The sequence below is a fragment of the Pseudophryne corroboree genome, chromosome 6 (genome assembly GCF_028390025.1).
Source record: "Pseudophryne corroboree isolate aPseCor3 chromosome 6, aPseCor3.hap2, whole genome shotgun sequence".
Lineage (NCBI taxonomy): Eukaryota > Metazoa > Chordata > Amphibia > Anura > Myobatrachidae > Pseudophryne > Pseudophryne corroboree.
The window spans coordinates 573355196-573373646 of NC_086449.1; the positions used below are offsets into that span (position 1 = coordinate 573355196).

General features: G+C 45.1%; 1 protein-coding gene across 7 annotated transcripts in view; it reads left to right on the top strand.

The window, feature by feature from the left end:
- APAF1 (apoptotic peptidase activating factor 1) overlaps positions 1 to 18451 on the top strand; it is a 188583-nt gene that overhangs the window by 77291 nt on the left and 92841 nt on the right. For 6 of the 7 annotated variants that reach the window (XM_063927851.1, XM_063927854.1, XM_063927853.1 and 3 more), the window contains exons 8-11: positions 1487 to 1725; positions 5643 to 5810; positions 5936 to 6067; positions 6630 to 6743. In XM_063927851.1, coding sequence (XP_063783921.1) covers positions 1487 to 1725; positions 5643 to 5810; positions 5936 to 6067; positions 6630 to 6743 — 653 coding nt within the window. Of the gene's footprint in view, positions 1 to 1486; positions 1726 to 5642; positions 5811 to 5935; positions 6072 to 6629; positions 6744 to 18451 lie in introns of all 7 variants that reach the window. The other variant, XM_063927855.1, reaches the window with a different exon arrangement.

Genomic DNA, 18451 nt, shown 5'->3' on the forward strand with positions numbered 1-18451 from the left:
CAACTGCACGGTGGGATATTTATTTGGTCCTGTCAACTCTCAAACATTCAGCAGATCTTCAATTCATTATAGCAAAGCTATCTTCCTTATGACTAATGCCACAGCCCAGTCTGTTACCAGATTTGTCTCCTCTTCCATTACGTTAACGCGGTTCTCCTTACTGTTCCTAGACATAGTTCAAGCTCTGCAGTTTTGCGTGGAGACTTTTTCTGTCCGACACAGATTCTCTGCTTGTTATGTACAATGCACATACATAGTACAGGGTGTCTGCGTAGGGGCAGTGGCGATCTCTAGGCACAACACAAAGCTTTGATGAAACAGGTCAGATACTCTGTCCACACGTTTTTAGCGTTTTCAGGTTCTTGTCTCTAGCGACAATTAATAGCAGCATGTCTGAGACCTAATAAGCATACAGTTCTTCGGTCAGGCAGCCTTAGCATTTCCTTCCTTGGGGGGGCGGCTGTTGAACGTCCCATGGTCCAGTGTTTCCCAGCCTTGCTGAAAGAGAAGAGGATTTTTGGTCACTTACTGTTGAATCCTTTTCTATGAAGCAGGCTGGAGAACACTGCGTTCCTTCCCTCACGCTCTATCGTGCGAGGTTTGGTTCCTGACCTTCTTTTCCCTTCTGGTTTGTTTGATTGTTATAGCACTTTTATTGGGTTTCTGCTACTAATTTCCAGACTCCTTTTAAAGAAGTACTGGAATTCTGGGGTTACAAGGGGGAGGGGCTTAGAATTTAAAGCTGCAGTATAGTTTATGTGCCAACTCCTCCAGCCAACCTGGAATCCCATGGTCCAGTGTACCCTGGCCAGCTTCAGACAAAAGGATTTAAGGTTAAGTGAACAAACCACCTCTTATTTAAAACAACAGCAGGTGCAGGAAAAAAGTAAACAGAGTACACCTTATGGCCCAAAAGTGCTTGTGAAGAAGAGGATAATATAGCGACATAATGCAAACATAAACATTTTAAGACAAACAGGCTGTAGTTACAGGGCCTTAAAGACAGTTTTGTCTTTTGGACCAAGTGACCAAGCAATGCCATTATAAATAGAGCAGTGATTCCCAAACGTTCTTGAATCATGGCGCCCTAGAGTATCAGCATTTCGTCACGGCACCACTAGACCAAATTTGCCATAAATAATTTGAATTGTTCCTGGACCACCAACCCATGGCACCCCTGCAAGTGCCTTTTATCAGCATTTGATGTTTTCCTAAGTGCTAACACTGGCTCACATTTAGTAAATGCAGTCACTGTCATATCCCGTATGTTGTTGATGGTTGCTGCTCACTCCTGCAGACAGGCACACACCCAATTAATAGCAGCATGTCTGAGATCTAATAAGCAAGAATAATTTTCACATAGTCCTGTAGAAAAATATTCTTTGTTTTTAATTTTTCCTCTTTTTTTTTTCTATTTTCTTTTTTTTCTTTTCTCTCTCTCTCTCTCTCTCTCTCTCTCTCTCTCTCTCTCTCTCTCTCTTTGCAGGCTCACCTCTTGTAGTGTCTTTGATTGGAGCTCTGCTGCGAGAATTCCCCAGTCGCTGGCAATTCTACCTCAGCCAGCTTAAAAGAAAACAATTTAAAAGGATAAGGAAGTCTTCGTCATATGATTATGAAGCACTTGATGAAGCTATGTCTATGAGTGTGGATAGACTGAAAGACCATCTAAAGGAATACTACAATGATTTCTCTGTCATAGAAAAGGATGTGAAAGTGCCAACACAGGTACCTCTGACATTATTTGGTGACTATTATAATACTTGTTTTTACGTTTTTAATTTTACAAAAGTAAGCATAGACAACTAGGTGGCAGCCTGACATAGCTGTGCTGCACAAGCCCTGTGAAGCGCAGCCCAAGAGGTGTCCACTGGCCATGTGGAATGTGCCGAAATCTGGAGAAGCACTGGGTGCCCACAAGCAACACAAGCCTGCCTAATAATTGCCCAAAGCCATCGAGCCACCATCTGCTTAGAGGCTGGCCAGGCCCTTTTTGTTGGCATCATAGACCACAACCAGATTATCTGTTTTGAACACTTCAGGGCACTAACCACATCTAGAGAATGAGCAGATGAAGGGTCCTCATTAGGAAAGGCCAAGACCACTAGAGGTTAATTAATGTGACAATTGGAAACCGCCTTAGGCAAAAAGGAAAGTTTAGTACAGAGCTCCACTCTGTCATCATGGAAAACCAAATAATGATAACGACATGAGAATTTACTAAGGTCAGACGCACTCCTGGTGGAAGCAATTGCCAGAAGTAAAACGGTCTTCCAAGTCAAATACCTCAATTCAACAGAGTCTCATTATTCAAAGATATCAAACTGCAATATGGATAAAACAACATTAGTGTCCTAAGGAACTTGTGGGCAGAAGAAAAGGGGGTCATAGATGAAGGGCCCCCTACGTAAATGGCTGGACTTCTGGAATCTCCAGACCGGTGTCAGCACCTGGATACAGAAATAATAATAAAAGAAATAAAAAAATAAAAGAATCTTCCAGGCTGCAGCAGCAGCTTTCACAAGCACCCGGCTCCGCCGGACACTTACACTAAAGTCAGGTGGGGTATAGAGAGGGGAGGAGCCTGTTTCAAATCTTCATATTTAAATTGCCAGGCTCCACTCACCCTCTGGCTATACAACAGCGTAACTCCTTTGTCCCCCAGTGGATGTAGGAGAAATAACATTTACACACAATCTTAACCATTAATATAATGTAATTACAAAAATACCTGGTTTGGTATGTGTGTGCAATGTGTGCTTAGCGAGGGGTAAAAACAAAAACCGCTCACTTCACCCAGCGGTGAAGTGAGCAATCTGACTAGATTTGACCAGCATGCAGGCCAATCTAGAGTCGGCAATAGCGCTATGGGCTATACACACGGAGAGATGTGAGTTTAATTTCTAAGCAATCTAGTCAGATTGCTTAGAATTTAAGCACACATCTCTACGTGTGTACCCCCCTTTAGCATCATTTGGGTTTTAACTATTTTGATTGATTTAAGAAAGACAGACAGTGTGCAAAATTTGCATATATGAATAATTGATGTTTTTGATGCATGAAGTATCTATCTCATGAGGACTGAATCTAATAACACTTAATTCTCTGCCCAATACATTGACACACGCAGACTCAGAGAGAGGGGCATCCAGGAATGGAGACGGCTGCTGCACAGACCAATAACCAGGACAGTTTCCAGGAGACTTGTGCTGATTTGCATATGGGGATTCTGCCTACAATCTCTGTTTTTTTAAAAGTAAAGAAAGTAGCAGCAATAGGAGGAGAGAGAACACCTCAGAGAAGGAGTGCCACGGAACATGCCTTGAGCTCCCCTCTTTAAGCCAGCTCAGCCTTACAAGTGCTAATTAGTGAGCTCCAGCCTCCTATTGCTGACTGACAGCTGTGCAGCGACGGGAGGTGGGGCTTCAAGTGGGCAAGTGAGAAGAACACAGAGAACTCGGAGTAGGAGGTCCTGCAGCAAAGTAGGAGGAGGGAAGTCCACATAGCTCTGCTATATCCCTACTCACTGGACTGAGTTCCTGCACTTAGTTACTCATGCGGCCACATAAATCAGGTGGCCCATAGCTCTCCTCACTCCTCAGCTTCCTGTGCACACGCGGACCACCACACACATATCTCTGACCTCATTCCTGCCCAGGTTTCTCTGCTCCTCCCCGGTCACGGCTGGGCTCCATTGCTGCTATGCCCGTTCCACCTGAGGCACCCCAGCCTCAGCTCTCTCACCCTATAATCTGCTGCTGATCTTGCCTCCTCTCGCTGTGCAGATGCAGGGAGGAGCATGCGGAGCTGGTACAAGTGCAGTACTAGAGCCGGGGGATACGACTTCCCGGCAAAGCCACAGCTACCCATAACTCCGTGGTGGCTGGACAGTGGACCCTTGTTTCCTGACATCAGGAAAATGCGGACTGCACATGTGTAAGTCCGGAATGCCGGGGGCGGAGTCTGCACAGGCGGCGTCATGATATGGGCGTCATATTATTTAAATGAGGGCCACAGTGTGGTTGTGGGTATTGGTGACCGGCATTTAAATAATATGACATCCCCTTCGCGCATGCGCAGTTCGCACTTTCTGCGAGTAGAATGAAGAACTGGGAGGACCCCGAGCTTTTGTGGGGCAGTGGGAGACTCATGAAAAATGGGAGCCTCCCGCTGATTGCGGGAGAGTAGGCAACCATGCTTTTACTGTATCCTTTATGCGTAGGGTTGTGACCTCATCCCTTTAACTCTAGACACATATTAATTACACAGGTTCTGTGGCTGATTAAAACCAGATGAAATGGAGTCTTGAAGTCAGCCAGCCACAGAAACTGTGTAATTAATATGTGTCCAGAATTAAAGTGATGAGGTGGCAATCCTAATCATGTGCATATTCAGCTGGCTGTGCAGTGTCCATACAGATGTGCCCTTTATACTGTGAGACCTATGTGGGCCTTGCTGAGCATCTTTTTGTGCCCTATTTGCATAAATAATGCAACTGGAAGCAACAAAGCTGCATTGCTAGCGTACACTGATCGTTGGGGCATGCGACTTTTGTATATGACGGAGTGTGGATCTGTGTAAATAACGCCCTGATGAGCGCCTGTCGCAGCCTTTCGTTACAAGTTCAGTTATGTTCATCTCCAATTTCTACATGTGTTATAACAATTTCTGTGTGGTCTCTAGTACACTGTGAGCGACTTTTTGCTGTGTGTGATGCGACTAAATATAAATAAAAAATACAGTATGGTATGCTTCTCGTAGCGAATGCTGCACTGAACGTCTTTTGTTCTATGGTGTAAACGCACCGTGTACAAGGACACATCTGTATAAATGCGTTACACCTATGCCTTTCATAAGCGACCCTTGGAGAACCTAAAATAGACAAAGCTAGAACCTTAGCTATGCAAAGTCCAACCTGGCATTGCTGCTGTTTTTATTGTTGTTGGTATTGTTATCACTCAGGTATTGCAATATAACATATTTGATTATACTTAACCACAGTATGGAGCTCTTCCATTCTGTCTGAGGGTGAGCAGTGTACTCTGAATCCTTCTGTGTACACTAGTCTCAGTTGCATACATGCACATGTGTTCACCTTAGATGTGCACTGAAAACTCGCCTGTTCATCAAAGCATACCCTTCCACCACTTAACCTTGTCACCAGGTCACTCATCCCACCCTCCTACCTTAGTCATCTCTACCTTGCCTACCTTCTGCCCACAGGTTCCCATCCACATGCTTACCCCTCATGTCATCTCTTCTCCCCTAGATTGTAAGCTCCTAGGAGCAGGATTCTCCTCCCTTCTGTTCTCACAGCCATCTTTTCTAGCACTTCAATGACAGCCTTCACTTACTCTACCTCACCTACTCCATTGAGCCCGTAATTCCTCTCGCTCACAGCCGTTCGTTTCTTCAGTGGCTTTACTCCTGCTATTCGTTCCACCCTTCGCTGATTACTCCCTCACTCACAGTGTGTCCCAGCTGTATCATGTACTGAGAACTGTGGTGCTAATGGTTACCTGTGCTCTGTTTGTCTTGGTGGCTGTAATGTTATGCAGTGTTCTGTGTATTCTGTACTATCCTGCTGTTGCTGCGGACCACTTGTGGCGCCTTATAAATAATAACCTACCATGTCTTACTTACAGGTTCTGTGCATCCTGTGGGACATGGAGAGTGAGGATGTGGAGGATATGCTCCAGGAGTTTGTCAATAAGTCATTATTGTACTGCGATCGCAATGGAAAGTCATTTCTGTATTATTTGCATGATCTTCAGCTGGATTTTCTCACTGAGAGGAACCGAGATCGGCTGCCTGTATGAACACATTGGTTACAGTAATTTGCTACATCAACTTCTATATTTTTATTTCTATAAAGCAACAACTTTATACATTGAGTCTGACCGTGCTTGTTACTAAATTTTTTTTATTTTTTTTTCAGGCCCTCCATGCCAAGCTTGTTGCTCAGTATCATAAACACTATTCACAAGTTCTACCTACCGCGGAGAAAGAGGATTGTGTATACTGGTACCATTACCTAGCTTACCACATGGCTCAGGCAAACATGCACCAAGTAGGTAAATTTACATATACTTGCTTGTTAATCAACTTAGGTGTCCTAATCACTACTGACTATCATTTCTTCCTGGCATGCTCTGTCCTACCACTTATTTACATAGTATTACTGAGGTCAGCTGGGAGAAGTTTTGTGTATATTATCCCCTTTCAAGGAGCTTATGCTTTAATATTTTTCCTGTACCCCTATACCTAACCCTAACCAACTCCTCATGCGGCATAACCCTAACCATCCCCCTCTGCAGCCTAACCCTAACTGGTCCCCCCCCCCCCCCCCCCTTCCCCCAAAGCCTAATTCTAGCCTCCCGCAACCTAACCCTAACCCAAATCCTCATACTCGCATCAGGAACCCGTCTGCATTGTCAGTGTCAGGATTCCATAGTGAGCTGTGCACTGCCAACAGTTTTCCCAGCCAACAGGAAATAACATAGTTACTGTATAACAGCATTCAGTATGGGGTAATATGTTTACCTTCAAGCTTCTTTGCCTTAGGTCTATTCTCCGTTGATACATTGGAACCAATTTCAAGTTTTTCTTTCAATTTATTTTCCGTTTTACAGGATCTCTGCTCCCTTCTGTTTTCACTGGATTGGTTAAAATCAAAAACGAGGTTATTTGGGCCGGCGCAACTTATTCATGAGTTTGTACGGTACCGAGACATCCTAGATAAACAGGTAAAGTAGATAAAGCTATTATGGTACATTGTCCCCATTTGATTCCTTTTGTTTCCCGGAGATTCAAAACTGATTATTCTCTCTCAACTGGATGAATAGGCATCTTACCCGTTATGTAGTCATAAGTGATGCTTCTGCCCAAACAGTGAGAGACTCTGGGCCGGCCCATTCATTGAGGAGTGACTATGAGGTGGCCTCTCAGAAACAGTGCTGATTGGGTATCTTCAAACGCGGGATACATAGAAATAATTGTTTGAAATACAGTTTAAAGTTGTTTATTGCAAATAACGTCAAATTGTGAATGTTTATTAACCCTTTCATGCATGAATTATGATGCCCTAATGAAAACATTTTTATATATATTTCTCTGGCTGGGTCCACAGGATAACATTGGGATATAGTTGCGCAATAGCGGAAATGGCACCAACACGGTCACGAGCTTTCTGGCCTCCCAAGATGCATTGGGGCCTTCACCATATAGTCCCGCCCCCTGACTCAGTCAAATCAGTTTTTTGCTTGGTGCGGCAGGAAGCCGCATGGTCACAGGGCTGCTGTGAGAGCAGCCTCAAGCTTATTATTTTATTTTTATAGACTTATTATATTTTTTTGAGCGACTTCTCTTAACAGCGTCTTAAACGCATACTAGAAAGAGTCACTCCAACAACTCCCCACCGGGTCGCAACAACGCTTACCTTCGGGTATTAGTGCTGTCTCGTCGGGCGTCTGTGTCGGATGTTCTAGCAGGTCCAGCAGACGTAACCAGGCTATGGCTGGAGCATGGGGAGACGGTGAGTCTATGGACTTCCTCTTACTAGAGGGATCAGGACACAGCTACACTGATTTGGTGGAGACTACAAACAGTGTGTTGATGCGCCGAACATCTCAAGTGCGATAGCGCTACGCTCCGGGGATCATAGGCGCCAGGACTAGGTAGAGGCCGCGATACTGGGAGTTTAAGTCAACAGGGGGATTCAAACGCTCTCCTGGCCGCCCCTCCTCCGAGTTCATGGCCAGTTTCCGCGCGTCTCTCGTTTCATGAACTGAATGACTTCACTTCCGGCTCAGACGCTACCACGAGCGTACTCGGTCGCAGCTTAGACACTGCGGTTGTGTACACTAGAGATCCCGCCCAGACCGAGTCGCAGGCCTTAGCGTCTGCATACACGTGGAAGTCGCTCAGCGTCCGTGTCCGTCAGTGAGCGTCCGTGTCCTTTATCAGTTATCAAGAGCGGTAGTGTACATCAGTAGCGTCTGAATCCACTCAGCGTCTTACGAGCGTATTTGCTTGGATATGGAAGTGTGGTGAGTCTCCCTGTATCCCGTTCTTTGGAGGCAGGGTATACAGTACTAAAAATTCTCTCTACTTCTTAGTATGAATTGTTAATTTTTAGTACCTATTGCATATGAGACCTGTATATTACTGTGTTTTCTGCATGTTATGTTGAAAAAAAGAACCAGTTAAAAACAGAAGTACAATTTTCCTACTTATGTGTAAGTTGTTATGGAGGTTGTATTCTCATATGACAGTGTCTAATGCTTTAACATGTGACTGACTGCTAGTATGTGTGCTGACTTTTCTGTGTAATGTCAGTCCTGTTCTGACCCTCAAATCAGGTGCACTGTGGTCAGATTGATCTCACCTCTATATACTTGCATATGGTGTGATTTTCAGTCACAAATTGTGTAGTCAATAACAGATTATTACCATGTCTGTGAGCGGCAAAAGTGACGAGGAGAATTTATCAAGCACTCCTACAGCCCTAACATGCTTATCTTGTAAGTCAGGGGTAATTGATATGAATCAATTGGTCACTTATGAGGGTTTGTGTGCAAACTGTTTCGTTTTTCAGCGAAGTAAAAAACAGAAGTTGGTTCAACCACCAACAGAGCCACCATGGAATATGTTCGCATAGACTCTATCTTCTATAGCGGACAGGTTAACTCCGGTAGCACCACCTCAAGGGTTAGGTTACACTATGAACCCATACATGCAGCTCCCTTCCTATGGCTTGGTTCCAGTAGCCTCTACAAGCAACCAAGGGGCAGGTAAGACTAAGACAGATACGTCTGTGTGGCAGACTACACAAGATGATACAACAGATGATGATACAGTATATTCAAATACTCTGTATGATGATCAGTCGCAGAGTTTTAGTTCAGAAGATGTAGCTGAACTTATTAATGCTCTGAAGGCTGTTCTCTTATTGGAAGAGCCATCCAAGACAGTGTTAAAAGCTAAAGCACCTGTATTTAAACGAACAAAATCAGTGAAAGCTGAATTCCCAGCGTCAGATGAGTTGACGGAAATGATGGATGAGTCTTGGGCGGAGCCCAGTAAAATGTATAAGATTCCTAAAAGATGGGATTCTTTTTATCCATTCCCAGCTGTGGATTGTTCGAAAAGAGAAGTTCTTCCAAAAGTAGATGCACATGTTCTGCGATTTGTGCATAAATCTGCTTTACCACTGTCATCTACCTCACTAAATGATGTCACAGACAGAAGGGTAGATAGTCTTTTGAAAAATATATTTTCTCTAGTAGGAGCAGTGGTAAGACCTGCTATGGCTTCGGCATGGGTAGCAAAGGTAATGGGCGAATGGATAGAGGAACTAGAGAATGACTACTACTAGGGAGCAAGAGGATCGTTTTTGCCTACTAGGGAGCAAGAGGATCGTTTTTGCCTACTAGGGAGCAAGAGGATCGTTTTTGCCGTTTAAGACAATCTCCACGTGGCGCTACTTAATACCCTCAAACAAAAATCCTTACACAATGTAGTCGGATTTGGTTCTCATAAATGGTAGAACTCATGTGATATACACAGTTTTGTAGTCAGATCGGTTCTCATAAATAGTGGAACTCATAGGTCTAAAATGCAAAAAACGTACAGAACATAGTGCAACTGTGTTATGAAAAAACACTGTCTTTAATTTGTATGGTCCCACTCGCATAAAGCGGTATTAATATTGCGTGTAGATAATCAGAAGTACTGAGATAGCAGCTGTCACTCAATGGAACAGATCTCCTTCATAGATGACTTACTGTAAAAAGGAAAAGAAAGTAATAGTGCAACACCGTCTTAAAAGACAAGCAAATTTAATAATGAATGCACTCACAGACATAAAATAGAATACAGTATGTAGAGGATCGTAGAAACTCTTGTAAAGATGGGCTGCTGCTGAAGAAACAACTTTTAAGCATAATCACCGCAAAGTCTCAGCTTCTGATGAAGGACGGAGTCCGAAAGCGCTAAAGCAGGGAGTTGGTGAGGACGAGGACGTGCGGATTGGAGCTGCGTTTTGGAGTGGCTGGAGACGGTTTAATACTGGGACTTTGCGGTGATTATGCTTAAAAGTTGTTTCTTCAGCAGCAGCCCATCTTTACAAGAGTTTCTTCGATCCTCTACATACTGTATTCTATTTTATGTCTGTGAGTGCATTCATTATTAAATTTGCTTGTCTTTTAAGACGGTGTTGCACTATTACTTTCTTTTCCTTTTTAAGTCGTCTATGAAGGAGATCTGTTCCATTGAGTGACAGCTGCTATCTCAGTACTTCTGATTATCTACACGCAATATTAATACCGCTTTATGTGAGTGGGACCATACAAATTAAAGACTGTGTTTTTTCATAACAGAGTTGCACTATGTTCTGTACGTTTTTTGCATTTTAGACCTATGAGTTCCACTATTTATGAGAACCGATCTGACTACAAAACTGTGTATATCACATGAGTTCTACCATTTATGAGAACCAAAATCCGACTACATTGTGTAAGGATTTTTGTTTTGAGGGTATTTAGTAGCGCCACGTGGAGCCACATCTATTGTTTTATTACACTATTGTGAATCACGGTGAAAGGTTCTTTTGGTCTCCAAGGGCTGCTATTAGTATTTAAGCGCACTAAGGGTCTTTTTTTCTTTGTTTAAGACAATCTGCCCAGTACTTGGAAGAAGCAGCAATTGATGTAGGTACAGTTGCTTCCAAAGCTTCAGCCTTGACAGTAGTCGCTCGCAGAGCAGTTTGGCTACGTACCTGGAAGGCAGATGCGGAATCCAAGAAAGAATTGGAAGCATTGCCTTTCGTTGGTAATATATTAATTGGAAAACCTTTATCGGATATCCTAGAATCAGAGGCTGAATCAAAGAAGGTCAGATTTCCGGCTACCTATAACCCTAAGTCTAAGGGTTTAAAATTTCGCTCATTTCGTTGGCAAAGCGAAAGCTAAAGAGGAGCCTAAGCAACCCCAGTTTAAATCCAGGGGTAGGAAGCAGTGAGCTAGCAAAAAGCCAGCTTCCAAGCCTGAACAGAAACCGTCAACCTGAAGAGACGGGCCTCCGCCTGGAGGATTCCAGGGTTGCGGGCCGACTCCTTCATTTCTCTTTCATCCACTAGGGGACACTGGAGTCTTATACAGTAGGGGTGTGAAGCTTGCAACCGGAGGTGTGGCAAAATCTAAAATTAGCATTGTCTGCACCGCCGGCTCCTCCCCCTTCACATCCCTCCTCCCTCAGTTTGAAAAATTGTGCTAGGAGGAAAGAAGCACAAGATGGGAGCTCCTGCTCCACATAGCATTATTTTTTTTTATTTTTTTTTATGTTTTGTCATCTATGACTGCCCAATCCCTCCTAACTAAAAGGAGGGTACAGGCTTTTACCTAAGGAAAACTGCCCAATCCCTCCTAAAGAAAGGAGGGTGCAGGTTTGACCAAAAGAAGAAAGGCTGTGTCAACCTAATCAAAGGGGGACAAAGGTCTTCAGAATAAGAGAGACAAGGAGCCCAGCTAAAGGGATCTACATCTCTCTACAGTAAAATCCGAAGCACAGAGTCAGGAGTGTCTCAGGTTACTGTGAGTACTGGTGGTAAGAGAGGGGCCCTAGTTTACATAAAATGATGATCTTCCTGCAGGAGATCTTTATAATGTTAGTCCCTCTGCACGCTGCTGCCTTCTGGTTAACTTAAATTCTGATAACAGACTAGCAGCGCAGCATCACCCGCTCCCCCCTCCCTCCATGCTAGACAGCCGCAGCAGCTTTCCCTACGCTGCCCTGACAATATACATCCCGCCCTCCACCGTCTCCGTACCACGGCTAGTGTCTCCCGCGGCTGGCAGCCGCAGCAGTACTCCCTACGCTGCCCTTGCAATATACATCCCGCCCTCCACCGTCTCCGTACCAAGTGTCTCACCGCTGCTGGCAGCCGCGGTATCCAGCTCTCCCTCTGCCGTTTTGATTAGGGACAGTAACACTGCTCTGTCCCACGCGCTCCCTCACGGCACATCAAGCTGGGACAGCGGGGGGATAGTGAGAGACGCGACAGGGACCGGGTTTTTGGCCGCGCAGAGCGGTACAGTATCCAAGAGGGCAGGGGACCCGAAGTGCTGGAGAAGTAGTGACTCCAGTGTACAGGGTGACCCGGGTTCAAGCCACCGATCCAGGCAGATTTTACAGCGCTGGGGGGTTTAGGACGAGGGGTCCAAAATATTTATTAAATATTAATTGAATAAATGGCGGCCATTTTTAAAACCAAATAGAGGCGCCAAAAGGACTCTCAGGCGTTATTACCTTTAGAATAGCCAGGCTTCCTGGCCAGTCAGAGCAGAGGGAGGGGTTATTATAATAGAGCACTACTCCCTCTACTGGACATTTATATTTAACACTCTGCTGCAATGGATTTTCAATGTATTCTGACAGGCAATTTTATGCTTTCAATTTTCAAGGGACTTCTAAACAAAAGATCCCGATGAAATGATGGGAAAGACTGGATCACAACCCCGACCTCAGAACTGAAATACAGTTGGGTGTGCAAGGGTTGCAACGAGGCTGGTGATATTATTATTATTATTATTATTATTATAAATTTTTATTTTTTGTTTTGTGTGTAGTGTATACAAAGATCCAGCCAGATGAATCCAGTGTACCTTTACTCCCATCACCCGTTACGGTCTTTCTGTTCCTATTATAAAGGGGGAAAGCACTGTGGAGTGCTCTAGGGGGTACGGCTTCAAAGGTCAAAAGCACTTACCACGAACACTAAGACTTATTATGTTTGTACAAAATGTAGTAAGATGCGAACAAGGCGATTAAGAGAACCCTCCTCATCTTACACGAAGGAGTAAGAGGGTCTTATTATTGATAAAGAGGAAAGATAATTAAGTCTGCCTTAGATCAGGAGTTTAGATTCCCTTATAGAAGCGGTTACGGAGACCCTAAACGTCAGGGAGTAAGAAGTTAAGGATCCAGAGAGTTTTCGATTGATTTGTATCCCACAAATTGTTGCCAGTAGTGCTCCCTATTCCTCAAACTCTCCAGACTCAGATGGCGAATGCTGGAAAGCGACCTGATAAACGCTTTCAAGTGCCAAGGAGGTTTGAATTTAAGAATCCTTTATCAAAAAGTGTAAGGGTTACATGGTAGGTGCCGTCTATTGGGGATTTTCAAAGAAGGCGATGTCACCTAAGCCTACCGTGTCCGCCTTAAAGGATATGTCAGGTCACACACTGCATCAAAAGCAATTTTTGCACCAGCACATTGTCACATGGACTGGGCGTAAATAGGTAGCATGGAGGAGGTTTCTCAGTAAACAGAGCATATTCGAGAATCAGCTACTTATATGTGCCAGGCTTCAAAAGACGCTAATAAAATAACGTCTCGCATCTCGGTTCCTGCCATTTCGGCTAGAAGACTTTTATGGCTCAGAGAATGTTATTTGGTCCCGAGTTAGACAAGTGGATTTCACAGGCAACGGTAGGGAAATCTACCTTTCTACCTACTTCTTACTTGAGAACCACTTCACACGTTAGTGGAGATTACTCGGGACCAGTGTTTAAATTAATTCGTTCACTGTCGTACCGAGCCAGGAGAGGTTTTGGAGAAACAGACTCGTGGAACCAGGGGTAGGAGTCGTTCAATGTCGACACCCAGAAAGCAGAACAAACCTGCTGACAAACCCATGGCAGGACAGTCTCTCTGCTCAACTGGGGTCCCCCTTGGTGGGCGCAGTATTGGAAGATATTTCCCAGTGACAGGATAGACTTTCAGAAACGTACACACAATCCGGTTCTTTACAGCACGAGGGATTAGGTGTCCGTTGCGTGCAGTAGCATTACAGGCGGCAAATTCAAAGACTCCTACATACAAAGGGTTATATCGCCAGTCCCGGATCCTCCAAGTGGAACGGGATGTTATTCAAATCTTTTGGTAGTGCAAAACCGGATGGGCTGGTCAGATCATTACTAGGTTTGACAAGTTTTAAACCAATTCCTAACGGTTTGCTGATTCAGGATGTAGGGAATCCAGTCAGTTATTGCAGGTTTGGAACTAGGAGAGGTAATGGTATCCTTGGACATAAGGGATGCATACCTTCGTATCCCGATTTGGACCCTCCACCACGCTTACTTAAGATTTGCACTGGTGAAGAATCCTTTCCAAATTAAGGGTCCTACCATTCGGTCTATCATCAGCCCCAGGACCCTTTACGAGGATCTTGACAGTAATGGTGGTAGGATTGAGACCATCTCCTGATCAAAGCCTCCTCTCAAGAAGGCTCATCAAGGATGCTCAGACATCTTATCAACTTCTCATTCAACATGGGTGGATGGTGAATTTCCAGAAATCTAACCTCAGACCAATGCAACGGATTCAATTCTTATATCTCATCTTGGACACAGTAAGATTGAGGGCTTTCTTACCAGAAAGATCCAGGACCTACAAAGGCTAGTGACTCAGGTACTGAGGACACAGACGGTCTCCCTGCACCTCTCTGTGCAACTTCTCGGGATGATGGTGGCGTCTTTTGAGGCTCTCCAGTATGGCTGACTTCACTAACGACCATTCCCAATGAACCTTACTGCTCAGGGACCAGGGTCACACTGGCTCCTGCATCGAAGTATCCGATTTCCACAAGAAATACGGATCTCCTTAATTGGGTGGTCATTCCACTAAAACCTTGCAGCAGGCAAGAAATTCGGAATTTAGAATTGGAAACAAATGCCAGTCTCAGAGGTTGGGGAAGCTGTCCTAGAGACCCATCAGTTTCAGGGCAAATGGACTTTACAGGAGAGCGGGTTACCCATAACCATTCTCAAACTGAGAGCAGTTTACAATGCGCTTCTCTTAGCTGAAGATATAGTCAGCGGTCAACAGAGAACTGGGAAGCAGATTATCACAGTCGCCAGGACATGCATCCAGGCGAGTGGTGCTTACACAGATCTTCGACATGATGGTGAGTAGATGGGGTCTACCTCAGGTGGACCTGATGGCGTCTCGACAAAATCATCAGCTGCCCAGGTATGTGTCCAGGACAAGAGTTCCAGCAGCAGAGTAAGTGGACGCGCTGACACTTCCTTGGTGTTACAGAAGGGTTTACATTTTTCCACCTTTCTCACTCATACCCCGAATTCTCCAAGATGGGTAATACGAGAGCGAGTATGGGCAATTCTCATAGCAACAAATTGGCCCCGCAGAGGTTGGTACTCGTACTTATGGGGGATACTAGCAGAGGACCCTTGGCGGTTACCTCAAAGGGAGGACCGGCTATATCAGGGGCCGTTCCTCCACTCAGATCTGAACAGGCTACGTTTCATGGCGGGGCTGTTGAGACCCGGATCTTAAGAGACAGAGGGATACCAAGAACGGCTATTCCTAAAGAGGATCGCTGCTAGGAAGCCGGTTACTCCCATGTACGACTGCAGACATTAGAAGAAGTACATGGACTGGTGTTAGGAACATGGGTGGAATTTGACGAACTTCCACTTATCCAGACTTCTACTTTTCATTCCAGCTGGTCTAGATGGGGGACTAAGACTAGGTTCCTTGAAGGTTCAAGTTTAGGCTCTCTCCATCCTATTTCAACAGCGGTTAGCGTCCTTACAAGAGGTTCAAACCTTTTTGCAGGGGGTGGTGAGGATACAACCTCCTTTCCGTCCTCCCACTGCGCAGTGGGACTTAAATTTGTAGTTGGACTTTTTGAGAACACCATCTTTTGAGCCATTGGAAAGAACAGACCTGCAGTATCTCTCTTGGAAGGTCACGCTATTACTTGCCTTGGCTTCGGCCGGAAGGGTTTCGGCGTTAGAAGCCATATCATGTAAGAATCCTTTGTTAATTTTCCAGAGGGATTAGGCAAAACTCTGTACATGAGCGGATTTCCTTCCTAAGGTCGTTTCGAGGTTTCACGTAAACAAACAGATTGTGGACCCATCCTTTCAGGGATTCGCAGATGGGGAAGTGTCTTTGGATGTTGTCCGAGCTTTACGAATATACGTACAAGTTACGTCGTCCTTTAGAAGGTCGGACCATTGGTTGTTCTCTATGATGGTCCAAAGACTAGTTGGCCAGCATCTCGGCAGTCTTTGTTTAGATGGAATAGCCTTGCCAATCGGCAAGCTAATATTTCCTGTGGTAAGCAGGTTCCGGTTCAGACTGGTGCTCATCATACCAGATCAGTGGGTGCCTCATGGGCAGCTCTTAGTGGTGTTTCCACTACTCAATTTTGCAGAGCGACAACGTGGTCTTCAGCCCACACAGTCGCAAACTTTTACAGGTCTGAGACCTTGGCGTCCGGAGATTCTAAGTTCGGACGTTTAGTTTTGCAGGCCATCGACAGCACTCCCTCCCTTGGGGATAACTTTGGGACGTCCCCTACTGTATAAGACTCCAGTGTCCCCTAGTGGATGAAAGAGAAAAGAGGATTTTGGTACTTACCGATAAATCCATTTCTCTGAATCCTCTAGGGGACACTGGACGCCCGCCTCAGTGCTGTCAACCTGCTGTGTTCAAAGTTCTTGTGCAAACAGCGTTGGTTTTTCTGTTAAGAGTTTCTTGGATGCTGTTTGATATGTTGTACGGTTCGGTTCCTCGCCAGGTGCTATAGTATCATGTCCTATTCTCTCGGTCAAATTTTCCAAACTGAGGGAGGAGGGATGTGAAGGGGGAGGAGCCGGCTGTGCAGACAATGCTAATTTTAGATTGTGCCACACCTCCGGTTGCAAGCTTCACACCCCTACTGTATAAGACTCCAGTGTCCCCTAGAGGATTCAGAGAAATGGATTTATCGGTAAGTACCAAAATCCTCTTTTTGCACACATATGGCAACAGTCAACAGCAGATGCTTGGGTGCAGAAAGTAGTATCTCAGGGGTATGGGTTCCCATTCAGGAGGCAGCCTCATCAAAGATTTTTTTGCACCAGCCCGTCTCGTATAGAGTCGAAGGCCAATGCCCTGCAAGAAGCAGTCCAAAAATTACTGCAGTCAGGTATGATTGTCCCAGTACCTCAATCTGAAAATGTTGAACAAATACATATGGATCCCGAAGTTCCACATGGAGACGTTACGCTCCATAATGTTGGCTATGGAACCGGGAGATTACATGGTATCTCTGGATGTACGGGATGTACGGGATGCTTACCTGCATGTGCCTATAGCACTGTCGCATCAGTGTTACCTCAGGTTTGCCATCCTCCAAGAACATTTTCAGTTCCAAGCTCTGCCCTTCGGGCTAGCTACAGCACCCAGGGTGTTTACCAAGATCATGGTGGTTATGGCATCTTGTCTGCGCAAACAGGGGATAAGAATATTTCCATACCTCGACGACCTGTTAATCTTAGCACAATCGCAAGATTTACTGTTGAGCCATCTTCAACAGACGATAGTTTGCTTACAGAGACACGGGTGGCTCATAAATTGGGAGAAGTCGTCCCTGAATCCGTCACAGCGGATGGTTCATTTGGGGGCCATATTGGATACAGACCTACAGAAAGTTCTCTTACCAGAGAAAAAGATAGTCAAGGTGCAGGTCATGGTGCAGGAAGCGTTGCACGCCCAGACAATGTCAGTCCATGCAGCAATGCGACTGTTAGGTCTGATGGTATCAACCTTCGACATGGTGGAATTTGCGCAATTCCACTCCAGACCATTGCAGCACCTTATTCTGACCAAATGGAATGGGGATCATCAGACGATAAAAAAGCAGATGATAAAGTTTCCAGTAAACGTAAAAAGGTCTCTAGCGTGGTGGCTACAGACATACCATTTAAACAAGGGGAGACCCTTTTGGATAAAAGAGTGGCAAGTCCTGACAACAGATGCCGGCCTGCAAGGCTGGGGAGCGGTACTCGGAAGCCTGTGGTTCCAGGGAAAATGGACCACAAGGGAAAGTCGCCTGCCAATAAATCTGTTAGAAATAAGGGCCATTTACTTGGCTCTAGTTCAGGCAAAGGACAGTCTGCAAGGAAGACCAGTCCAGATTCGCTCAGACAAGGAGGAACTCACAGCAAGAGACTGATGGAGAATGTAGCTCCCATTCTAAGATGGGCAGAACTCCATCTCCCAGCATTGTCGGCAGTATTTGTCCCGGGTGTACTGAACTGGGAAGCAAATTTTCTCAGTCGACACACCATTCAGGAAACCGAATGGGCATTACACCCAGAAGTGTTTCAGACACTGGTGAACAGATGGGGTCTACCAGAGATAGATCTCATGGTGTCTCGTCTAAACAACAAAGTTCCAAGGTACGGATCGAGAACAAGGGACCCAGGAGCGGTCCTTGTAGACGCACTGTCAGTAGAATGGAGGTTTCAGCTGGCATATCTGTTCCCTCCAATATCTCTGTTACCCAGAGTAGTGAGAAAAATAAAGCAAGCAAAAGGAGCAATAATTCTAATAGCTCCAGCTTGGCCAAGAAGGCATTGGTACACAGATCTACTGAGGATGT